Raw genomic sequence first — 26,317 nt, 5'->3', positions numbered from 1 at the left:
TCGATTGCAGAAGACAGATTTTTAGAGCTTTCAAGCGTTTCAATAGCAGACTGACTATATAAAATATTCTTTCCCTGTTACACTCTTTGTTACAATGTTATCGACGATCGTTTGTTATCGTTTCGTTTCGACGATCGTTGTGATTACCTTCCGATCCGGATTCCTCCGCGCTTTCCTTCTTCGTTTCAATCTCCTCCTCCTCGACTTTCTGTGCTTTCGTTTTCTCTTCCTCGACGCTGATCTTTTCGATGGTCTCCTTCTTCATTTCCGTTTTTTCCTCCACGCTTTCTTCTGTTTTCGCTATAGAATTCATACATTTTGGGACTTTTTCAGAACACAATGTGATAAGGGACATAGATGAACTCTATGAAGATTCGTTACAAACGTATGAAATAGAATAGGCAACGCATGATAGTGACAGTAGTACAGGTGTACATACAAATACATCGTAAGAATGGTTTTTTTGGTTTTATCAGAAGAAAAAACAACAGAAAACACGGTAAACGTGAGATACATGTATAAGGGGACAGGTACAAGAGGATAAAGGCGCGAACAAAAGGTTCATGTCAGTGTCGGATTCGTGACGCGAGATTATTCTCTCTGTGTTTTAGAGACTATACTCGTCACATCGGTATGAACAACAAACCGAACATGAAACCGTACCTTTCTTTAAGTACTTACTGAACGTGGGGAAAATCGAACGCACGACGATTCGCTGGCAAGTTTCTCAAAAATGAAAATTGTATAGGGGTACGCGAGGTGTTTGATGAGCTGCCCCATCAATTCTGTTAATTCTGGAAAATTCTAACGTCAATAAGATCGCATTTGCCGATCGTCTTTTTGAATCTGTTTCTTGAATAAAGAACAGGAACGACGGAGCAGCGCAACAATCGAACCCTATTTTATTTATAGAATAAGAAAAGCTGTTTGGATTCTTACTCAGTATCATAACTTTGCTCTTGCTAGTCACGTAGCCTAGCTCGTTTTCTGCTCGAACCTCGTAGATGCCTGCGTCTGAACCTTTCACTAAAGTCACCGTCAGATCGTAGTTTTCCTGTCGCTTGCTGTCCCTCGTAATTTTAATTCTCGCGTCCGTTGAAACCTCCTTGCCATCTTTGTACCATTTCACCTCGGGATCTGGCGTACCGGATACTTCGAAGATCAGTTTCAATGTATCGCCTTCGTTGATTCTTTGGTCGACGAGCTTCTTCAACAATTTCGGTCTGGTGTTCACGATTAACGTGGAACTGCTTTTGACTTCACCAAATTCGTTCTTCAATTTGCAAGTGTACGTTCCTTTCATTTCAGCCTTAACTTCGGACATGATTAACTTGACGAAATTGCCTTCCTCCGTGCGAACATAGTCTTTTTTCTTTTCTGTGATCTCCATGTCGCCGATATACCAATGGACGCTCGGTTTTGGGCATCCACCGACTTCTACTTTGAACTCGATGTTCTTCGTGCCTTCGTTGACTGTGACGTCGTACATTTTTGTTTTGAATCGTGGAAGACCATTCACCTGGAAAACGAGAAATGATTGTGATTATTCTAAGCGTCGTAAATTAAGTATGAAAAATAGTAATCTTCTCTTATTTAAAAAATAGTTAATATCATTTAAAAGCGACGCTGTTCTATTCACCTGGATCGCAGTTTCATCAGTGACAGTTCCATGATCGGAGGAGATTTCCGCCTTGTAATCTCCTGCGTCCTCGCTTACTATACCAGTGATCTTTAGAATGAATGTCTTGCCCTGCTGAATCATTTTTATGCGACTGTCTTCAACAAGCAGTTCTCCATCCCTGTACCATTTAATATTAGGTGGCATCAGTGAGTCTACATCTATGGACAAAGTAAGATTGCCTTTTTGATCTAAAATTTGTGGTTCGCCTAATCCTTTCGTGATCTTCGGTGGACTTAATACTTTCAGCTTCCAAATTTCTGTCGTCTGATTGACTTCATTTCGTGCAACAATCGAGTAGGAACCAGAATCGTCCAAACGAGCGTTTCTTATTGTTAACTTATAAGTTTCGTTGCCTTCTTTAATGATACTTATACGACTGTCTTCCCGTAGTTCTTGGCCATCTTTGTACCATTTAACTTCTGGTGCTGGCGTGGCTTCGATTTGCACGAGCATCGTCAACGTTTCGTCGATGATCACAGACATGTCAGTTTGCTTTTTCGTGATTTTTGGCGCAGACTTCACGATCAGCTCGATCTGAGTGGTATCTTCGCCTAATTCGTTCTTTGCTTTGATGGTGTAGGTGCCTGCATCCTTGGCAGTGACGTTCTTGATCACCAAGGACATAGATTCTTCATCCTCCCAAAGGTACTTATATCTTCCACCAGCAACGATTTCTTCTCCATTTTTGCTCCATTTGATATCTGGTTTTGGATATCCTCTGATTTGTAGTTCCAACATGGCAGATCCGCCGGCACTTACTTCCGAATGCCTGGCTTCTGAACACAGTTTTGGCTTTTCTGGATCTTTCAACAGCTGGTTTACCGCGCCTTGCACCGTTAGTTCTGCGCTGCAGCTAATGTTACCTGGGTTTTGAGTTTCTTAAATTAATACATCAGGTCATCTACATATATATTATTATTATTATGACATCTATAGCCTTCTGAAGATGTCTTTTGGAGCATAGCTGGTCACTTGAAGATCATGTCGTGATCGTGTCATATAACATGGACGTTTAGAGTCTAAAAAACCTATGAAATTATTAAAAAATGGATTATTACCTGTACTGGTTTGCGCGACGCAAGTGTAAAGACCAGCATCCTCAGGTTTGACATGCTGGAATACTAAAGCCAAGGTGTCTTCGTTGTCTTTAAACAGCACCTTGAAGCGTTCTTCTGGGTCGAAAGGCTTTCCATCGCGTAACCAGGTGAACTGGGGTTCCATGCCAGGTTCGAGGAAGTCTTCAGGAAGGTATAACATTTTTTCATCCGATACAGTTACAGTCGCCTCGCAGGAAGCTTCTCCAAATCGATTCTTCGCGGTGCATGAATATTTGCCAGCGTCTTGCTTTTGGACGTCCGCGATTACTAACTCGTAGAAACCTTTGTCCGCCTGTTCTGTGACGATCTTTACACGTGGATGGTTCACATCGATTAAAACATCGTCTTTGAAGCTGTATTAAAAACAAATTAAAAGACATAAACTAAACACATTCTTCGAATATCATTCTTTGTTTACAACTGACAAAATAGAGCTTACAATTTCATCTCAGGATTAGGATCTCCTTTCACTTTCACCATGAAACGCAGATAAGTATTTTCCAAGAGTTCCGTGTCCTTTAATCGCACCAAGAAGATTGGTGCATTAGCTTCTGCTCTTGCTTTTTTCTCTTCAGGGGTCACTAAAATTAATAAAAAAAAAAACAATTTTTAATTTTCACATGGTACTTTATCTATCATAGCATGTAAATGTCATAAACGTACGTTTTTGTACAATAAGTTGAGCGGTGCAAGTAGCCTGGCCTTCACTGTTCATAGCTCTAGCGATGTAAATGCCAGAATCCGACTCGAGAACGTTCTGAAGTTGAAGTTTGAAGGTTTTTCCAGTCGCAGAGGCTGTTAGACGATCTGCTAATCTATCATCCAATGGTTTGTTGTCCTTTAGCCATTGCACTCTTGTCGTTGCATCGGTGTGCAATAGAGTGCACTCGAAGGAAGTCGTTTCTCCAGCTATGTAAAGCAATAATTCATAAAATTGTTAAAAAGTATTGATGAATGAAACACAAGGTAAATTGTTATCGTACATCTAGTTGAAAAATATATATACAATATGGTACAGTCAAAAATACTTGATCTTTATACAAACAAATTGTAGGGGTTCCCATCGGATATAACAGTGTCTAGAACTGAAGTAATTCTTGTTGCGTTCATATGCAAGAACGGAGAAGGGAGACTACTATAAAATTTACAAAATGGATGTATCGAATATCTCACAAATGTTTAGTATTTCGCAAATTTTTGTATTTATACTTCATTTTGTCTGGCTGATGATCGGAAGCGTGTTGCGTGTGTAATGTGCTTTTCCTATATAAAAAAATTTCTATATAAAATAAGATACGTATAAAAAAGAAGATAATACAGCAACCACAGAAAGAACAGCTATTTGAAAAATGTAGACAATAAAGCAGATCGTGTTAAATCGTCAAGTGTGCCAGTGTTCTAAGATATAAAAAGAGGAAAATATGAAAGTGTGAAGTGTAACGTGAGTCTGTGATGTATTTTCGTGAATGATAGACAACATCTAGGATTAATTTGAAGCTTGACCAACCGCCTAGTGGAATGTGTTGAAGCAATTTTACTCAGCTGGCTAGAAGAAAAAATACAAGAAGAAGAACAAAGTAGAAACTATTCTTGATACAGTATGACAGAAGATTGATAGAAAAAAATGTGCAATACAGTGGATGATCAGAAAGTAGTCAAATTCTGTGTCACTTTACCTACGGCGTGTATCAATTCCACGTTATTTTCTGGTATCGCTAGAACAGTAAAAATGGATCTTATGTCACCCGTTCGAGCAAACTTCCTTTGCTTGTAATCGCATACTTTCATTCTCCATTGATAATCTATCGACCGTATTCCAGTGAATTTTTAAAATCTAGTACCGATTATACATATTCTTGAAGCCTTTATATGTTATTTATTTTTTAGTTACGAACTACTCTACATCTCTTAACTATATCTCAACTATATCTACTTTCACATCTGATCACTTACGTTCAACGTTGGATCCCTCGAGAGTCTTGACAAACGCAGGTTTTCCTATTCCACTACCACTCTCGATCTTTTTGGTGTCCGACCTGGTTTCTACCGCACTGCCACCAGTTTGATAAGCACTGGAGCTCGCCTCCATCCTTACTGCACTGCTCATGGACGATTCCATGTATGCCGCACTCTGGCTACTGGATACTGAAGAATACTCTTCACAGGTAAATACAAACAACTATTAATAATCAATCCAAAGGAATCACTTCAATTGTTAAGTTGCCTAGAATCTTCTGAAGTTAGATTTTCCTTGTATGCTTAAAACCTTATGTGTGAATTGATAGAAATTTTATTTAAAACAATTCATTACAACTATTCCGTTCTTTTTAAAGAAACAAAAACTTCTCGATGAATCTAATAAAACTACTCGTTCTTTACCTTCGACAACTTTCGAAGAGCTGCTGAATCGACTGGAAGAATATCTTCGAGACATGTCTGCACCTTCTTCCTCAACTTTAGCTTTCTCCGGATTTCCTGGATTGTCTTTCTTCTTTTCACCGGGATTTGGTCCCGGATTTGCTTTTTCTGGTCCTGGGTTTGCTTCTGCCTTCTTTGGTCCTGGATTAGCCTCTGAAGGTTTTGGTCCTGGATTAGCCTCTGAAGGTTTTGGTCCTGGGTTTGCTGTTGCCTTCTGAGGACTGCCTGGATTTGCTTTAATTTCCTCCTTGATTTCTGGCACTTCTGTTAGTTGTAAGTCATCTGCAGCGTGTTCAGCGAGTGCCACTACGTCACTCGCGTACTGTCGAATTTCTTTCAGCCAGTAGGCCTTCACTAGATCCTTATGGGCTACTAACGTAATGGGGTAGGCTGAGCTCGCTGGATTGTGTAGTTCGAAAGACCGTATGTCACCTGGATGGTCCTTCACCTCTACTTCCGGTAACTGAGATTGGCATTACATGATAAGTAGATAAATAGAATAATGGATGATTCTTTATCATAATTACTCTTATTGTTAATTACCCTAGCCGGGGTATAATTTCTTTATAGAGACCATATTGATTACAATAACTTCTTTACTCTAGAGATTTTACTCTATTTTTTTTACATGTTATTTAATTTCCATCAAAAATGATTCTATTATATATTTATACTTACAAGTTATGATTTAATAACTTTCCTTTAATAACTTGTAATTTCATAATCATTGAAGTTTCTGATTAAGGAAGATTACTAAGGGTAAATACTCACTCGAATAATGTCTTTGAGGACGAAGACCGATCTGTCTTCCGATATTCGTCTGACTTTGCAGACGAGTATACGAGCCTTAAAGAGGAACAGATACCTTTCCTTGCTCTTACCGTCCTTGTCAATCACCGTGTACCACTCCTGTCAATCGCACATTACATGTTACAGCAATTTATCAAAGTATATACTCTAATATGATCACGATCAATAAGAGTCCACTTGAAATATACTGACGTGTGTGAGTAATCTGCCAAGTTTGTGAATATTTCCTTTATACCCTTCGATATTGCTTATGAACTTATTGTCTGTCGCCCTATGAGGGATACCTAGCATCAACTCCAAGGCCTTTTGGAGGTCGTCGCAGTTTTCGCCTAGTCGGGTCGAATACTTCACCAGCTCCTGCAAACATCATTTAAATCATGCAGAAATCTGTTGGAAATTTTCGAATATAAAACAGATGCTATTTATCTCTTGCAATTTTTCCAATCAAAATATTTGCAAAGTGAGTCGAAAATACATCATAGTTTGAAACTGAAATTAATAATATTGAGTTCACGAGCGAGGTTGAAGACTAATTTTCCATTTGTTCAGTTCGATAGATCTCGCGTGCGGTTTTTCTATGACAGAGAGGCGGCGGGAAAGATAACACGTCGTGAAGATGACCCGTTTTTAGCTCGCTAAATCCGTACTGCGCCCACTCGTTCCAACACCACGACGAAACGCTCTGTTGCGGCATTGCAACTATACCACGACGAACTTTGTGACTTCCCTTGATCTATATCCAAGCGTACCGTATCATGGAAGTGAAACGATGCCATTCAGGTCGATCGAATATTCGACAGATCTCGAGCGCAGACGTGATCGGATACGGCAGCTTACCAAACGTTCCAACAATTGTAGAAATCCTTTATGAATATATTATGTGCGTTGATCGAGTATGACAGTCTCGTTACAGCGCTAATTTCAAATTATTTCGCATAAAAAGTTCCAAAATATTCCGCATAACACATACGATATAAGCATAAAAGTTTTCATGGTAACTGTCCAAGTACTTTCGTAAGCCACTACATAACATGAAAATAGAGTCTTCTTCGTACATTTTATCTTTGCAAAATAATTCTCCGATCACTTCGGATAGAATTGTTCGAATTACCTTCTCACAAATACCACGGACGAAGTCTCAAGCTGCATTGAACTATCTCGAACAGGTTTGAAGATATTTGAAAAATAGTTTAACTCAGTCGCGTTACGTCCTCAGCGCCTCTCGTCACCTTTATGTTCCGGGCAACCGGCCCAGACCAATTTGTGGCTTAAGCCAAAGGTTTAAGGTAACAAACCAAGATTATATGTACGAGCAATAACACGATCGCTATCGATCACGTGCAATCTATTCTTCCGTGCCATTTCACGCGATCCTCTCGATCAAAGTTGTCCACCGAGTTTAATTATTTTCTTTCGCTTTCTTATTATTTTGCGGAGATGGCATTGAAATTTTTGAAGAGAGAGCGTCTGAAATAATAATTATTCGTTTGGAATGCGTTTTCAAGGCGAATCGGGAAGTATTTTAGCGCCGGGCTAATTTTATCTGACAGATTGAAATTTCGACGCGGATATAGGTCACGTGCGGATTCTACAGGTCGTCGTGTCTCGCGTCACCAGTAGGTCGATTTTTCCGTTTATAGATATCGACGTAATACAAAAGTTTTCCTCCCTCTCTATATCTCTCTCAATTTCTTATTCCAGTGAAAATAGAACCAAGAAACACGTGTATGAAATAAAAGAGAAACTAGAAACACGATGTAGGAATTCGGTGATTCACTTTCTTCTCTGCTGTTACAACAAAACGGAGAAAATAGAAAACGACGCTATACGAACGTATAACGAACGTTTCTCGCTATTTTTCATTGTCCCGACAGTTTATCAAAAGCGTCGAATTTATCGCCGAGCGTCTAATAAACGTGTTTAAATACGTTTAAGTGTTCGAACTATGTTCGAAACGATATCATGCGTTCATCGAGTGTTCTATCGAATTTCAGCGAAAACTTTGTACGAAAATCAGCGATGCGGGTGCAAGTTCGTGCAAAACTGCTGGAATGCTTTCAAAAGATACGCTAGCCATGCTGTATTTCTGTCATAACACCCTTGAAATGTATTTTCGATCTGGATCCGCGTTAACAATCTTCCGCCATTCAGCGCGAGATTTCGTAAAGAATGGATGAAAAAGCGGGTTAAAGAGCAACGTTACCTTGAGCAGGAGCTGGTAGTCGTTTATGCGTTGTATCGGAAGTTTCAAGTGTTCCGATAGGCTTTTGTCGTCACGGAGAGTCTGGCTCAGCTCCTGTAAATAATTACATTTTTCCAAACTTTATTCTACGTCGTTTTAAATAAGATGTTGCGCAAAAATATTGTCCTAAGATTTTTGTATATTTTAAACACGTTAAAAAGTTCAAAACGTTCAAGATTCTTAAACACAGGCGTGAAGGGTTGAAAATATTATTTTTTCCAAATTTGAAAATATTATTCGTTCAAGATCGTTCGTCGTGGAGCAGGGAAAAGATAAGAGATCGATCGAAGATTGGCAATTGTAGTTTCTCATCGTAGAACACCGAATTGTTCGACGCCGTAATTCGACACCAGGATGAAGAGACGCGTATTTTTGGATGCGACTGGATTTTCCACGCAACTGTTATATTTCCTATCGATCAGCTTAGGCAAATCTGGCGATATAGGAGTTATATATCATCCACCAAGGTGAAGAATATTTTTGATTAATAATTTATTGATGGTTATCACGCACCTTTGCTACTCTATTCGAAACTCCATAACTTACGTGTCTCCTACTATCGAAAATTCCAAGTAAATCATCTGTCACATGTATCACTGACACTGTATCGATTAAATTAAACGAATTTCGTAAGAAAATGTCTATATCGATCTTCACAGTATCGAAGCATTTACAAGAAAAGACGATGTAATTCCAAAAATCATCTTGAAGGCACAAAATATTTCAAGGAATCGGAAAGACCTTGTCTATAAAAATGATAAAAAAATCTTGTTCACCAAAGAATAAAATTCCTATAGAATCGTAAGTATTCGAAGGAAAGTGGTTCACCAACCAAGAAGTTGCAAGGTCCACGTTGAAAAAAATTGTAGAGGGAAAAATTGTGGAAGGGCTGACGCACCTTAACGAAGGTCAAGGGAGGTAAACACCGTTGTTCGTGTTTCGAGTCGTTGGTTCGAAGAGGACACCGTGGCTGGTCGCAGACTGGACCAGGTCTCTGCTCTTCCACCGATCCTCTTCCTCGAGGGGGATCCACAGTCGGTGGTTACCGAAAAACATTAGTCGGGAGACCAATACAGCCACGGCTATACTTAGACGCCGCACCGGACGAACTCGTGGACTGACCACGCACAAAAACAACGTGAACAGTTCTATAGATCGTCGAGAACTTTTGCTTCACACGCACTATTCTGATCTTCTTCCAGAAACTAGGAAGAAGACAGAGAATCTTCTTTGCTTTTGACGTAATTGACTTGTGCGTGGAATTCTGAGGATTCAACTTGATTTTTTGATGCGTGGAAGAGACGTTTAGTGAACGATGTTGGCATACAGTAATTCCTTTTGAAAGATTAAATTGGAAAAGTGGAATGCATTTCTTTGTACGACCTTTCGTTTTTGAAGAAACAGAATTGGAAAATCCACGGTGTCCTTAGAGCGTACACTTAGTTATACGCATTGTTTTACTATTTATAAATTTTGTAAACAATCTTGCATACGTATGTTTCAGTGTGTAGAAACCTCTTCTGTTTTTCTTCTCATTAAAAGAATTTGCTAATTTAAGATTATAATCTTCTACCATTGTGACGATTAGATACTGCGAAGAACATATTCGTATAGTAAATTAAAAAATCCAAGCGTAAATTCAGAGAATGAAAATAAATGAACGGAGTGGAAAAACTTTTGTCATCGAGTGTTTTAGTCCTAAAATGAATCAACATATAAACATATAATTCCTTATTTCTCAAACATATCTTCTAGGATGGTAATAAAGGTAAATCAAATCAGAAAGAGAAACTTGTGGACAAGTTCGAGTGTTACAAGTACAAGTAAGCTACGAGAAACCCTAATGCACCTAAGATGTTTCACTTTGAAATCGGACACGTTCAGCAAGGTAATATCGTACAATCTAATTTTAATTTCGGGTCATTAAATGATATTCATATACGACAGCTATACAGTGTGAAAATCTCGCGGTGGTCTTGAGTCAAGTTCTAGAAATAACGGGGCGAATCACGAGAAAAAAGCGAGCAGCATACTTGAAATAATAAAATACTCTACTACATTATGCGTGGTGTACCACCTACGTTTGCGTGTTGGATCGTCGCTCTTTTATTAATTTCAAAACGAGAACTTTCTTCTGTTGCTAATCATTAAGCTTTCGATGTTCTAAAATTCGAATCAAGAGTCAAAGTTCGCTCTCATAAACATTTTTATCTAGACTGCGGATATTTGTTTACATAATTTCATACTTCTACAGATGTAATTAAAATGAAATCTAAATAGAAAGAAAAGAAGGAATGTAAAGGCATGCTAATAAATTTTGAAACAAGAATACAGTACAATTCGAAGATCCATCGGACCGACGATGTACAGCTGAGACACTCGAGGCGTGCGATTCGTTTTTTCGTCGAGCAGAGATTACGCTGGCTGCTGTCATCGTGTAATGACAGCAACGGTGACGTCGTCAGCCGATAACGTGGCCACTTTCTTCCTTTTCTTTTCGTGGCACGCGTCTCGCCGCGAGTCTATCGTGCATAAGTAAGAGGAGCGAAAGATGTTCTGTCCGTTAAGAATAAACCAAGCTATTTCGAGGGCTGGATAGACGCCCGCTTACCCCCGCTCGTTATGTAATTGCGAAATTTTCTCCGATTCATGCAAACGCGTGCCTCAGTCATGGAAAATCCTTGAACTCTGATCCTCATTTCGATTATGTTGTCCTTTATTATGTCAAAGCTGGTCTATAAAAAAATAATTCTTTTTCTTTAAAAAAAAGAAAGAGGAAAAAGTAAGTAAAGTATGAAAGGTGAAAAGAGCAGCGCAACGATGTTTTATAAATAGTAGGAGTTTACGTTCTTACTTATGGAGGGTAATCTTAAATTATCAAAATGCGTAGAACTATCTATAGAACATGTCAGTAAAATTATCATAACCAAATTATATTTGGAGCAAACGTTATTATCGACGTTGGCGTCGCGACGCCAAACTACGATGTCGATGAACAGAAATCTTTTTTACCATCCGGCTCTCTACTATGAGTAGAATAAGTCCATCTTACACGTCTGTTATTCGTAATTTCTGCTCTTGAGTTAACGATAATCGCGTCAGTGAATCGTATTTAATAATTGAGTTTCTTTTATCATCAGATTATAGAGATATTTTACTGAATCTTTAATTAAGTGACTGACCTCAAAGTAATCTCGTACCGCGTCGTTCATCTGAAGGAACTCCTGGGCCGCCGGTTCGTCTCTGCAGTAAGCCACATGTTTGTCGAAATCCCTTTCCTGGAGCCACGAATAATTTAAACATCAAATTCGATAAATGTCTTTACAGCACATTAAGATATACTTCAGCAAGATTTTCAAGCTTACCAATCGCAGAAAAGTCTTCCCCAGCATACGTGGCTGATCCGCATAATACTTAACACCCTCGATCAACACCCTGCCGAACGATCTAAGTAAGGTACCGATTAATTTTCACGCTAAAAACACACCATGCCTACGTGCTGAAGGCTGCGCCCTTCTTGGCTTCTTTTTTCAGTGCGACATATAGGGTGCAACAACATTAAGTTACGTCCATTAATCCTCCATGATTTAATTACGCTAATATAGTTTCTTCTATGCTGAGATTAATCCACGAGAAGTTACGTCCAGTGGGAGGTCGTGAAATGATGATTAATTAATATTGGGACGGGGCACGAGTGAATTAATACATATTTTATTTTCTAGTTGGGCTAGTAGGGATAAGAATCGAATTTTCTTTAACGAGAAACGCTATGATTAGAGACGGCCGTTCAGTGAAATCATTCTTCCTTATAATGTCCGACTATGGGCGAAATACTCTACTGAAACGTCGGACTCGACGCAAATATCACGCGTGAAATCACTCTCCTTATATCTTCCGACTATGAACGACGCACTCTACTGAGAAGTTGATTCAAGGAATATACCGCGTGTTTCAATGATAATACACATTCTTATAACGAAATATACTTTTGGAAGAATGAATTGACACTGGCAGAGTCAATCGAAGCGTGCTCATAAAACGATGACAGGAGGGTGCTCAAAACTTTTGAAAAAGCAATACCTTGCTGAATTAAACATACAATAAGATTAACTGCCACGAAACACACGATCACACAAAGTATGCACATCGTTATCAGACTTACGTTGCTCACACATCGTTTCGCTAAAGAGAGAATAATGTCTTTGATGTCGATTTAATGACGAGCATGCGTGACGTGTCTTGTGTGTGCATGTGTTTCTTTTCGCTTTGATTCTAATGAAGAACGTCTGTCGTGAGTTGTCGCCATAGTTTGCGAGTAGACACTCGAATAACACTTGTGTCGGCTCAAATAACAACAAAGCAACGTAAAACGAGCTTGATATATCAAATGGAATTTGTAGAGAAAGATGGTGTCTCGTGTGGGGCATTTGTAACGAATGTTCAATCCGATTGTGTCGCAGTGAATTTCTCCCCTTGGCCAACCTGGTTCATCGATTATACGTACGTATTATGGAAGTCGGCAATCTGCTTCAGATTTGTGAAGATGATATCTTTGTTGTCGCGTACGATCCGTGGAACATCCGGATTATCGAGGGGTTTCAAGTAACGTTCAACGACCTGTTGAAGATCTCTGCCAAATTCTTCCTCGGTTTCCACCAGTTCTTTCACTACAGCTCTAGAGAAATCGATCATTGATATACAAAGGATATTGTTAGAGAGGAAAGAATTACTTACTCTCGTCGATATTGAGAGTCTTCCGGTCGATGTCCAAGTGCTGAGTCCTCGCTGAGGGCCGTTTGCATCAAGATGGACATGGGCAGCCATCCTTCCCTTGAGTCTGCAGTACGAACATATACTCTGTAGAAACGAATTCTCTACTTAGAATATAGTCCTGTATACTTTCTTAATATACTAAGGTATAATATAAATCTTTAGATTTAGAAGTTAAGATATATTACCGACAGCGGAATTTATTGGTGAATTTAGAAATTAGTCGGCTGTGTTCTCCGATGTAAAAAACGACTAAATAAAGGATATCCAAATGTAGTTTGTTTCTGTATCAATTTTGGGCATTCTTCATCTAATAGATATTTTCTATGATGTACAATTTTGTGCCAGGCACGTCAAGTTCATGCGGTTTATATATTTTTGCTTTTTGATATCGCAATATTCTAATTACTTCTAATAAAGAATAAATTTAATGTCATATGCATTCGATTAATTCGCAAGAATTTGAGGTAAATTTAGTCCAGACATATTCTCATCGCCGGTAGTATAATCGGTTCGCTTTAAATGGTATTGATAAATTCAAGGCTTAATGGATAGAACAGGCCGCCAACAAATTTTGCGTTCCGCTGAATGAACGACGAATACGCATACAGAGAGGCCTGTCGCCTTAGTCATTAAACTTAAATTTAACTTTCCAACACCCACACATTTCTAACATCTAGCTATTCTTTACAATACATAACGAAGTATATTTTGATCTGTGCAAAGTTTCTTCTAATTAATCGCATCTTCCTCTATTTCTATCGCAGGAATAAGGAAGTCTTCCAAACGTTTCTGTTTGTCGCAAAAATCTACCTTTTAATTTATCTAATCTTACATCTACAATTACAGCAAGATTATCTAATCTTACAGCAACAATTTCTGATAATGAACTTTTTCCAACTGCCAATCATTAATTTTCACGAAACTTTTACAGAAAGCAGTTTCCCAAAAAAATATTTCACCCATATCTTCTTTTAAGGAAGGAAAAATGTATTTTCCTCGATATTTCAAAAACTGGTAGTTAATATTAAGAAAATTGGTAGCTAACATTGGACAGGAAGAACTCTTTTCAGCGAGCCCTGAGTCGACTCGATCTCTTCGAAACAGACGTTTGGTTTATTATTTTATAAAGTGCAGGGAAATTCACAAAACGATACAACTGAAACGATTTACGTCGTCAGGTAGATGTAGTAGATAGTAAATAATTCGCGATCCATTGAACGAGGCCGATGCCAAAGTGGCAAATCAAACTTTCCGCTTGAACCTCACCTTTACGCGAACCTATTTTCAGAACTGGCTGGTATTTCGCCTTCGTTGGAATCAAGCGTTTCTGACAGTCAAGTGGAGCCAGGCGTTATGCATTATGCAATTGGAATTTACTTTGATGCAATATTTAACGTCAAATCGATGGTGTGTTTTCTTAAACCTGACAGCTATTAGTGGCACGACAAGCGAATGCTCGTGTTCTCGTTGAATAGAACATCCTTGAGATTAAGTCAACGATATAACGTAACGTATTTTTCAAACTGATCACACCCTTTTAACCAATAATTTATAAGCACGTCGCACGATTTCGAATCTATCCTGGCTGACAGCCAATCATTAGTACCTTACAGGCGTATCATCGGTTTTCGAGACGTTCATAAACGTTTTATCTTCGTTAACGTTGTCCTAAATCATCGCGATCCGTAGATGACAGTCGAACGTACCAAAACAGAGACCGTAGGTATTAATACCGATTAATATTCCTTATTTTGTTGCAAATGAAACATAGATGAAAATTTAGATCTTTGAAAATCGTCGATTACTTTTGAGAAGTTTCAATTTCAGACGAAGGACAGTATTCTTCCATTTTTATCTCCTCCTTATCGTTGTCGATTCTTATATATGGTTCAAAGAATTCTTGGGTTTTTAAATTTCACCTATGACATCTATCTAAACAATATTCAAAGTGTCTACAAATATTAGAAACTAGTTTCGAATCTTTTTCGAATTTTCGGAAGCTTGAAATATTAAGAAAATCGAAGATAAAATGAAATCCAAGAATTCTCAGGAATCTAACGAACCTAATAAGACAATCTTTGACATAAAAAGAATTTGAAGAGTTAAAAATATTTCTAACTTGCTAACTTACTATTCATAACTTCGATAATTTACATCTGAATAATAAAACGCGGAAATCGACGATCTCGAAGTGAAAGAGCAATAAAGGTGGTCGAAGATCCGCGTAATAAATGTTCGTGTAATAGAGGGTGCGTTTCCCCACGAAAAGCAAACAGTTCGTGCTTGATAATATCGTGACCACTTAAACAACCGTTTCCGTGTAATCTCAGGGGATGAAATACGATGAGTTCATTGGCTTCACCGTTAACATAATGTTTGGAGGCTACTATTTGACCGGAGCACCTGTCGTTGCTATAATTTCGTGCACGGATTTAGTCGTCCACGTAAATGCTCCTTTGCTTTGGATATTTCTTGTTCGATGGAAAATTTCCGCTTTCCATGCGTTTCATTTGCCTGTCACTCGTGGTTTTGATTTGGAAATTTAGATCTTTCGTTTGTATTTAGAGGTTGGTCACGCGTAAATTCAAATTATTTCGTCCAGGTGATCAGGCGATCGTACCAATAAATGTGAAAGCAACAGCTCCATTTAGTTTCTGAGTGGCTGTTGAAGAAACGTGATTTACTGAATAGGCTGCACCTGTTTGGCGTATATTTCAGTCACTCGTACACAGCTTTGAGGAACAGCGATGACGCGTCCTTGGCTCTTCCGAGTTCAATGCAGAATTGTTTCAAGTTGACGATTTCTATAGAACGTCTTCTTAGATTCATTTCTCTCATTGTTCGACGAAGATATTCAAATTCTCCTGCGCTTTGTGACCGTCGAATTTTTTTTGTAGTTAAATATACGATTCGTCCGGATATTGCAGCGATCTGAACATACAAATTGAGAAGATTCGAACACCTTCGTGTTCGAAGAAGAGAAATCGTTTCACTTCTTCATCATTCTAGAATTCGTTTGAAACGAACTCCTTCTTTTCATACCGATCTTCTCCAGCTACAATCTCATCGTGTCCTCTTTCCTTCTCTCAGAACTCAATTTCATCGTACAACTATTAATATTTCTTTTCTATAAAAAGTCGAAAGCGTGTATTCTTTCTGTACCTGATATCAGAAATGCAGAAAATCCCGAAATAAAGAGATAATTATTTTCTGAATCGTTTATTCTGAATTCTTCGTCATCTTACGACACAGTCAAAGGGCTGATACTTTACCTCTGGAAGCTGCTGTCCGAGGAGAACCTCGGGATGCTTCTAGCACGGGGATCTGCGTACTTTCGACGGGGTCGAACCGACAATTTGTGCCAGGCAGCGGAATTGTCCAACATTTCGCCGATCTCGCCACCGATTTCCAGATCAGGATCCAACTTGATCTTTCTATAACACGTTCAAACGTGTACACAGTGAGATAGCCCCGTCCATCGTGCTCCCTTTCTTATTTTATTTGCAGCTTCATGCAGACTAAACATCATTTTCCATTAACCGAAGCGAATTAGCGTGTTCGTTAAATGAAAAGCAAGATCTCGTTGCAACGGGCTCAACCTCGTTTAGATCGTCAGGCATTTGCGGTTTCTTTGTTACTTGGTTTGCTCAGCGTATTTATAGCGTGTACAAGCGAAGACAATTCAAGATCGTGTTTCCACCGTTGTGTTCTATTGTCAAAAACAGTTTGATTATTTTAGACTGGAGGGAGGTGGAGGGGGAAGAAAAGCGATGCAACATCACTATGGGCTACATACTTTTACAGACGAATATTTATGCTTTCTGGCGATGTGGATTTTCTGTTATTCATTTTCTCTGAATCTTTAAATACCGTTATGGATCGCAATCAAAGTTCATTTTTAGACTGTCAAAATATCACATTGCGACGTATATAAAAGTTATGGATATGGAAAATGTAAATTTGCCGAAGCGTACAATGCAAAATCGCAACGACCTGACTATATCGAGCATTATTCTTGTCGTGCGACCCGTCGGGTCCGAAATTTTCCATTTGCCTCGTATCCAAGGCACTCGTCGACGTATTTTATAAACGCGAGAGAAACGCACCGGCGAAAACGCGTTTCGCGTAAAAATATCGCCGCGAAAATAAGCAAAGGGGAGACGTCCACGGAGTGATCTTTCACATTTGACACGTAAATTGAACGTGCCTTAATTTCTCCCTCGTGTCTTCAGCATTCGAATGCGTTTCTATTAATACACACGTGCAACGTTTGATCGTGCATTGTGCCGGAAAATCTTCCATCCAGTGTTTCCAACTTACAATCAGAACACCATGTGATTTCGCTTCATTCTTTGTCAGGGGATCTCTTTATTTTCTCAACAATTCCCGTCGGCGATATTAGTTTCTTCTTTAAGAATTATAAGCGCGGGAGAAGAATTGTAGTAGCTCTTAGTCAGTTTGGAGTCCGTTTTAACTGTGTATGTTTATTTAGTTTTATGAAAACAACGGTGCATTCTTGCTCGCAAGTAACGATTAAGAATTAGTAGTTGGCAGTTATATTAAAGAAATCCGAAAATATATTGTAACTATCTTTCTTCTAATATTGATTAAATGATTCATCGATACTCGATTGACGAAGAGTTTGTTGAAGTTGTGAGTTGTATTAACAGAAAAGAAGAAAGATACGTATACTATGATATGCGACCACTTCTATACTTCAAATATTCTATCTACCATTCTAACAATTGAAGAAATCTAATGTTTCCTCATCTTCTTTGTATCATCTTACTTCTTCTTCAACTTTAAGTTTATTTCATAACAACTCATACAACTTATACAACCTATGTAGCTATATAATTTCAACATTAAAAATCGTCTTGGAAAATGAACAAATTTTAGATTGAACATTTGAACTAAGAAGAAGGACGGTATTCCATCCAACACATGCAGCTTGTAAGCGTAACAACGTTGCAGTTAATTGCAGCCACTTTGATTCGCAACGCGCCACTGGATCGCTCGCCATTAATTAGAACAAAGTAAACTGAGTTTGGTAAAAGTGACAGATAGCACACGGTATCGGCATCGTTTGAACGCGTTAGACTATATACGACATGCGGCGATGATTATTTTCAGCCCGGGCGCACGTTGCGTACACGGAAATAGACTTTAAACGCGAACGAACGGTCGGACTTCGCGCGAAGTCAACGTTCCGCCAGCGAAACGATCGCGCAGAAATTTGTTTGTCCGTCGATTTTATGAAGCTGGAGGTTTCGCTTACTTGGCCGGGTCGGCGTACTCGAGCGCCTCGACGATGTCGCCGACGTTCACGGAGAATCCATCGGTCTCGCTTTTGTAGTCCTTCACCACGATGTAGTTGTCCGATGATTTCTGTAACAGCGCAATTTCGAAATGAATTTACTAAATGATCGATTTACTAAATGGTCGCGCGTTCTATAGTTTCCTACAGTTCGTTCCATCATGGTTCGGGTATATGAAATGTTTGGAAGTTTCGAAGAATATCTGTTTTCAAAGAAAGTAAACTTTTGGACGATCTTGTTTGCACAGTGACTCAATTCGAAATATTAATAGGACTTGTGAATTTTGTAGGTTGAAAATAGAAATAATAGTGGTTTCTAAAAAACACCTGTTCTAGAAAGAAATAAGGAGTTAAAGTTTGTATATCTGATCATGAAGTGTGCTGTTTGTCCAGTGACTTGTTTGAAAATAAATACAAAATGAGTGGTGTTTAATGGCAGAAAATAAGACTAAAAGTTTTCATAGTACACCTGTTTTCGAAGAACGATAGGGGGACAAATTTATCAAAATCTCGTCTTATCGTCCTCTGTTTAATGTAAAATTCTATTTCTCATTACGTTACCCGCTCAAAGCAATTGTCCTGAAAGTTGCTTAATCTCCTCAGACTCGGCGTATTTTCTCTGCTCCCAGAATATCCAAATGATTTATCAGACCTCGACAGTACAATGCCATTACAGTCCTGTCTCTGATAAGTTCCAGTACCGGATCCATCGAGGCTACTAGCCATCGAGATAGTCCCGTACGTGGACAACATTTCAACATCCATGTCCTCTTCCTTCGCAACGGGACAACAGTACATGGAAAATCGATGCGCGGTTGGACGAGTGAGTTGGAGCGCGGAAAAAACGTGGAGTGGTTCAAAATAATGAATTCCATCCTCGTCGAGAACCGTGTAAGCCACTTCTCCAGTTAAAACAGATCTAGAAGCTTCTCTGGGTACCACAGCTTGTATACCTTGTTTTAGAATCATAAAAATCGACGATGGCTTGTGGTTTCTTCTTAAAAGGAATTCTTCCATGGCTAAACTATTGTCAGACTGAAGCAGAATCGAAGGTACGTCGGCTGACGACTGCAGAGGACCTTCTTCGGGTACGATCATCAAAGCTGCGCTCTCTCTGACGAGAGTTCTCAATCGTGGGTCAGTTCTGGCCAATTCTGGATCGCTACACAACTGAGTTAAGGCGTTCATAAACGGTGGCCTCTCTTCAGCTAATTTCCTCATCACTGTCAGTCGTTTTAAAACATCCAGCGTCACTCTGTCACTGGCTAGGGCTTGCGTTGATTTTTCGTCGCTGATCACTGCCAATAAGCTACTGGCGATATTAGACATACCTAGAGCTCTGGCCAATCCTACAGCCTGCAGAAGCATCTCTCGAACGTTTTCTCCCTCGTCGTTTAATAATTCTTGAACGTGAATTTCACTAGATTCTCTGACCGCTTGAACGATGGCCTTGTGAACAGTTTCAGCCGCTTCTTTCTCCGTGACAATTGTGGAAACTTCTTCAGATACTTTTCGAAGTACCCGAGAGACCAATTCCGGGTCGTTTTTAGAAACTGTTCTGAACGCTGGGCCGACTAGATCTGTACCGTGTTCTTCCTCGAGAACCATAGATAACCTGTCCAGTACCACGTCTTCTTTCAGGGACTGGCTGCCTACAGTGGATTTCAAAATGTCCACTTTATTGTTTTTACTTTCTAATAACTCGAACAGAGCAGACTGACACAAGTTACTTCGATTTTGAGGAACCAGAAGTATTTGCAGGATCTCTTCCACAGATTCCTCGATACTAATATTCCTTTGACGTAAAAGGACATTAAAAGCTTCGCTAATGGAAGAATAAACGAAATCTTGTTTAGAATCGTTACCATTTTCCATAGACTGACTGGTGATCGCCAGGACAGCGCTTGTCATTGCTATTTTCACCGCGTCTTTCAACCAGTAGCCACCTTCGTCATTTTCTCGTCCTTCTCCGTTTCCATTATCATTTCTATTACCATCTATAACGGGAGGCTTCGTACCATTCATCAACTTCGATTCGATGTGATTCTCCTCCAGTTGTTGTTCCTGTTGAATCGCAATATTTTTAGCTAGTTGAGCCACAGTGGATACTATCTGTGCCATTTTCACTGCGGTGGTACCATGCAAACCGAGCTTCTCCGCCATTACGAGAGATTGTTCCAAAGCTACCGCCTTTGGATCTACATCAACATCCACAGCTGGCAAATCTGTGGCTACTTTCCTTCCCACGGACAAACCAGCTTCTGATAATTGTCGAAGCATCCTTGCATCTATGCTAGTTTCTCCCTGATGCTGAACGTGAGCATTGTAATGCAAATTTTGAGGCCTGAGTAATCTTAGTTCTTCAGGAGTGACCTCGAATCCTTGAACAGAGAATTCTACCTCACCTTCAGGCGTGTCAGTCAAATCTGGAGCTACGAAACGAGGACCTTCTTCAGTTTGAACTATCTGTCCTGGTACAAACGTCACACCCAGTTCTCCAGACTCTACTACGCGACCTGGAACGAATCTTGGTCCCTCGGGTGTATCTACCACTTGTCCAGGTACGAATCTAGAACCTTCATCGTCTGTGGAAATCACCTGACCAGGAATAAAAGTGGGACCAGCTTTGGTTTCGACGATTTGACCTGGTACGAAACGTGGCCCATCCCCAGTCTCCACGGTCTGGCCAGGAACGAATTTTGCACCCGTTCTAGTCTCCACCATTTGGCCAGGAACAAACTTAGGACCGGTACTAGTGTCGATTACTTGACCTGGAACGAATTGCTCACCTTTTTCTGTCATTACTATCTGACCGGGTAGGAAACCATCTTCCGTCATCACACCAGGCACGAACCGAGGTCCGTCTTTCCCCCCCTTCACTAACTGACCAGGAACTATTCTTTTCCCTTCGGGTAAGTTTCTTTCGCCCTCTGGATAGAATTCTACTCCTCTGTCGGTTTGCACCATGTGTCCAAAGATTTCGCTCTGTTGGATAGAAACGTTGGTTGTTTTCGGATCAACAGGCATGCCAACAGGCCCAGCATCGTAGAACATAACCTCGTCAAACGTACTAGCTGCAGCAAACTCGATTCCGTTATCTGTTATCCTAGTTTTTCCTGGTAGAAACTTTTCACCTACTGGCGTCCTCACTACTTGACCTTCCACGAATTTCTGTCCTTTCGGAGTATCCAAAGTCATACCGGGAACGAAAGTCGAACCTACTTCAGTATCTTTGACTACACCAGGCATGAAGTAACTTTCTCCAGAATTAGAAGTCACGTATTGTCCCGGTACAAATTGTGGTCCTTGACAGGTTGAGATCGTCTGACCTGGAACGAACTTCGTTTCTCCAGTCAGAGTTTCGATAGACTGTCCTGGAATGAATTCCCAGGACTCATCGATCTGTACGCTCTGTCCTGGGACAAATATCTGTTCTCCATGATTGTCAGTGATTGTTTGACCAGGCATAAATCGAGGTCCATCAGGAGTAAGAATGGTTTGACCAGGAACGAAGGTCCCATCTTTCGACACTTGACCAGCGACAAATTTTGGACCATCGTCTGTTAGAACAGTCTGACCCTGAACGAATCTGGCTCCTTCGTTGGTGTGGAAGGTTTGACCCTGAAGGAATCGATGACCCTGTTCCGTGGCCAGTGTCTGTCCAGCTATAAATACGGGCGTTTCTTTGTTACCTTGCTCTTTCAAGTTGAGAATCTGTCCAGGGACGAGAAGAGGGCCGTCAGGAGTGTTCACGGTTAGACCAGGAACGAACGCAGGACCCTGAGGTGTTTGCAGTGTCTGGCCAGGTACAAAAATAGGTCCGTTCGGCGTCTGCACTGTCTGCCCGGTGATAAATCTCTGCGCGGATTTGATGTCTAATTTCAGACCTTTCACGTTATGCTGAGTCGTCTCCTTTCCTTTGCCCAGGTTTTGCACCAATTGCGGAATTTCTTCCACTCTCGGTAGCTGCTCTATCGCCTCGTCACCAGCCTGTAGAAGCTTCACGTTTACGTTAGACACCTCTTTCAAGTCACTGACTGGAATATTCCGTATGGCCGACTGCAGAGCCGCGTCGGGTTCTATTTTCAGCGACGTCAATGGCTTCACGATTGATATCGCCTCGAATCCTCCTGTGCTCTCTGAGATAGGGCTAGTGCACGAAGACGTAGCACTTTGTTCAACGATTTGTGGCTTTACTTTGATAGGAGTGGGCAATTTGTCCACGATTGGTTGCATGGATGCTTCATTAGTATCCTGGAACGAGTTCCAATCCAAAGTTTCTGGTAGAGACTTCTCTGCACCCTTCAGAGTACTCGTTACCGAGATAAAATTACACGCTCTGCTTCTAGCCTGCTTCAAATTCACGTTTTTCCATGTTTCTTCCGTCGTTTCCTCCTTGAAGCTACGAAGTTTCAGTTGCTTCGTCTGCCTTAATTCTTCCTCTTCAGCGGCCTTTTCCTTCTCTTCGAAAATTTTTTTGGCATAACTTAAACCAGCTTGTCGTTTCCTCTTTCGTTTCTTAGCCTCGGCCTCCAGTCTCTCTCTTTCCTTTACCACTTCCTGGCTCGGTCCAAGCCCATCGTAAAGATTCTCAAAATCTTCTAAATTCTTGAAATCCACCGAAACATTCTTTCCTTGTTTCAGTCTGAACAAAACTGTGTCGCAGTCTCTGGATAACATCACGTCCTTTACATCGCCATCTCTGACTGCAGCCTCCAGTCTGGATGGAAATACCAGGCTGCATCTTCTTTCTCCCACCGTGTATACGAATTTTGCCTGTTCCTCTTCGACAGGAGGATGTTTCGTGTTTAACAAGTCTCTTAGAACTCTCTGTTGTTCTCCTTCTCCCTCCAAGATTGGGAACACGTAGCGATAGTCCTTGAGGATCACGTGTTTCTTCTTCTCGCCCAGGACGAAGCCAGCTGTGTAATGGTGCGGTCCTAGGCCGGAAGCGTTTGTTATCTTGCATTTCGATTTGTCGTGGGCGTGGACACCCAATAAAACTGGAATGTAATGATGAGTAGGCAAACCATAGGATTTGCCAGTGATCCGGCAGAAACGTTTTGCATCAGCTGGACTGATTGGTGGTAAAAGAGGGAAGTAATTTGGCTTAGGGAGGCCCCTGCTTCTACCTGTTATCCTGCAAAAGGACATTGTTCGTCTCCACTCGTGGAGCTTCTTAAAGATTCATTTAATCGACTTTCTTTATTATTCTTCGTTAACTTCGATTTTGTTTACTACTTTTTTAATTGTCTTGTATCTTGTTTCCCTTTCAGATATTCGACGATATTTTCATAGTTCGAGTTCAATGTTGTACAGAATTAATAGATTATATATAGTTTAGTATACAAAGATGCTTGCTTATTCGAAAATGTTAGGAAGTCTTTGTTATCTACGCCAATTGCTAGAATCTTGGCATTCCATCCACGAGAACCACGGATTCTAGCGTTTGATCATTCAATCGCGACTTCCCCTTGGCGTTCTCCTTGCTCACGTCGGTTAGCGAGTCCAATGTCGACGCGTGAATCAACAGTTCACATTGTCCCCTCCTCGCCATAATTCGTTCACACGGCGACCAACGAAATCTCTCGTGACTCCGGTCGAGTACCACGCGACTGGCAAACTTCATGAATACTGGCGGGTCTTCGCCGCAAATATCCTTTATCTTTCACGCACCTCGAATAACTAAATCCAAAATCCCCACTGTGTCAAGATATCTTTGAAAAGGTCGCAGTTTCCTTGCCAATGAACTATGACGAAAATATTCTATTTTTCTCTGGTTTCAATTACAGAGATCCTCTAGGAGCTTCTTAAAATAAAGAGCTTCTGCTTACTTGCAAAGGTCGTTTATGCGAATTCTGCGTTCAATTTCCTCTCGGGGATGATTCATACCACTCATCTAGCAAACTACGGCCCGATCCAAAACGATTCATTTGATTTATCTAGCAAATACGATATCCGTTGATCGATTAGAACGAAGGTGATTCTTGGAGCTAGTAAAACAAATCTCGTAAGCTGCTTGGTTCTTAAGCCGACGCGTCAATGTGCATGGGCTTATTTTTACCGTAATTTCTTTTCTCGAGGTTTCCACGTCGTTTTCATCGTGTGCTCGTTAAAAAGTATTTCGTCGAACCCGAAGCCGGTGGCTCGTGCCTCGTCGACGAGGCACGGTTTATTTTTACGTACGGGATGCCTACGAGGATTCCGTGGGAGCTGTTCGTTCGTTCGTTTCGTCCCCTGGTAGCTGGCCAATTCGGTGATTTCCTCGTCGTAGAAAAGAGCCACTTTTTTTCGTGGCGTTGCTCTCCCTCGAGGCTCACCAAAGTGACCCCTTCGTGCAATAGTTCACCTTGTTCGTGCGCAAATTTTTGGCTGTCTAGCAGCTTCTAGACGCCTAGATTGTCAGTGAGGCTTCGACCACTGATAAAACGTAGCTTGACATACTTGCCTACCGGATTGTCAAACGCCGTCGTGTCTCATTCGCGTTATTTTTCGGTTGTTTTATGATTTTATCGTGAAATTGTGTTAGTTTTAGACTTATTTCGCGATGAAATTTCTTGCATGATTCAGTTACAAGTTGTTTTGCGATTTTATCGTGGAATTGTATTACAGTTGGGCTTACTTTAAATTTCTTCTTTCGCCTTTCTTAATAAGCTTGGTTATTAGCTGTTTCGCGATTTTCTTGTCAGATTATATCATATTTGGGCTTATTTTGTGTTTTAATACGTTATTTATAAATTACTTTATGACTTTATCGTAGAATCAAAGAATATTCGTCGACTGTATTATAACTTTGAGCTTATTTTCGATTTTAACGCATGTGATTAGCAGAATTTCATTAGTGCTTCGTTGTGGTCGAGTAGGTAACTTGTATCGATGTTAATGAACGCGTTAATCGTTGCGCCACACCGTTTCCTCACGCTCAAAGGTGGTCGCTAAACGTTGAGCTGTACTCGGTTCCTATTCATTTACGATAACTACGGGTGGCAAGTCCTATTTATCTTCCCCTGGCGCGATTCGGCGCGGCAAACTATTTCCACCTCGTCACTTTCACCAACCGATCTTCACCAACCACCAACCCATCTATTTTCACGCCGGTGCACTGCACTCGTCCTCTCGGTATCGGTTGTCAGACATTCGCGTCGACGACGATCAACTGCTGTTATCCGACGGCCGTATGCACTTTCGCTTCTCTAACAAGTCAACGAGCAAAGGACAAAGAAATACGCGAAAAGTATTTTAAATGTACGTCAATTTCAAGTTCTTCTGATTATTATCGATTTTCTTGAGATCAACGATCCTGGGCCCACAAATCTCTTCGTCGCCAACGTCCAACGACGATAATCACAGAGAAATCTTGTTGCAAACTAGCCACGAGATTCAATGAGAACGCTTCGATAGATCAATTACAATGTAATTCTTCTATGGATCATTCTTTCGTCGCCAACGGTAATCGTAAATAACGATGATGTCATTCGATTTTCCAGAGAATCGAAAGGTTCCGCGTTTCCCCTAAGCTCCATACACTCGTTTATTTTTCTCGTTCACTAAATAATTGCCTTCAACCCCCCTGATTCCTGTCCCAACGATCACTGTCTCTCTGAATCAGACTCGCGTGTCATGTCGAGCAGAGTTCCCGTGCTGTTCCTTACGAAAAGCGTTTTGCGATACGCGGCGAACGCCAGACTAGCCGATGTACGAAGTGGCTAAGAGCCGTTTGCGCGACGAGTCTCTCGGCTCCCCACGACCAGAAATAGCTACCCTTCTTACACTTCTCCAATACATCTTTAGAACGGAGTACACGGATCCGCAGCTGTGCGTGTCGCGCGTTCGAAGGATGTACACACGCGTGAAAAGCTGCGTGTTCCGCGGACACCACGACACCGTGTCTTTTCCCGCGTCACCGAGGGAATTCCCCGTGGAGGAACTCCGTTCTCAGAGTTCTAATTTGGCGGCATTTTGGGCTATAGGTGAAGGTA

The 26,317-nt window shown here is 40.6% G+C and overlaps 1 protein-coding gene across 9 annotated transcripts in view; it reads right to left on the bottom strand.

The window, feature by feature from the left end:
* Positions 1-26,317, bottom strand: part of LOC117205336 (obscurin) — a 45,842-nt gene that overhangs the window by 11,215 nt on the left and 8,310 nt on the right. Inside the window, exons 1-20 of one of the 9 annotated variants that reach the window (XM_033443638.1) lie at positions 18,900-24,820; positions 18,300-18,409; positions 16,294-16,455; positions 12,983-13,105; positions 12,753-12,923; positions 11,614-11,695; positions 11,431-11,526; positions 8,210-8,302; positions 6,199-6,363; positions 5,968-6,105; positions 5,422-5,659; positions 5,158-5,391; positions 4,732-4,935; positions 4,455-4,493; positions 3,442-3,687; positions 3,218-3,359; positions 2,740-3,131; positions 1,640-2,544; positions 940-1,519; positions 148-300 (exon numbers count right to left, since the gene is read on the bottom strand). In XM_033443638.1, coding sequence (XP_033299529.1) covers positions 148-300; positions 940-1,519; positions 1,640-2,544; positions 2,740-3,131; positions 3,218-3,359; positions 3,442-3,687; positions 4,455-4,493; positions 4,732-4,935; positions 5,158-5,391; positions 5,422-5,659; positions 5,968-6,105; positions 6,199-6,363; positions 8,210-8,302; positions 11,431-11,526; positions 11,614-11,695; positions 12,753-12,923; positions 12,983-13,105; positions 16,294-16,455; positions 18,300-18,409; positions 18,900-23,492 — 8,866 coding nt within the window. In that variant the 5' untranslated portion in view covers positions 23,493-24,820. Of the gene's footprint in view, positions 1-147; positions 301-939; positions 1,520-1,639; positions 2,545-2,739; positions 3,132-3,217; positions 3,360-3,441; positions 3,688-4,454; positions 4,494-4,731; positions 4,936-5,157; positions 5,660-5,967; positions 6,106-6,198; positions 6,364-8,209; positions 8,303-11,430; positions 11,527-11,613; positions 11,696-12,752; positions 12,924-12,982; positions 13,106-16,293; positions 16,456-18,299; positions 18,410-18,899; positions 24,821-26,317 lie in introns of those variants that run through there. The other 8 variants (XM_033443636.1, XM_033443637.1, XM_033443641.1 and 5 more) reach the window with 8 other exon arrangements.

This window comes from Bombus bifarius, unplaced genomic scaffold (assembly GCF_011952205.1).
Source record: "Bombus bifarius isolate JDL3187 unplaced genomic scaffold, Bbif_JDL3187 scf7180000007990, whole genome shotgun sequence".
NCBI lineage: Eukaryota > Metazoa > Arthropoda > Insecta > Hymenoptera > Apidae > Bombus > Bombus bifarius.
The sequence above is the reverse complement of the archived record's forward strand: the minus strand, read 5'-3'. Positions and strand labels throughout refer to the sequence as shown.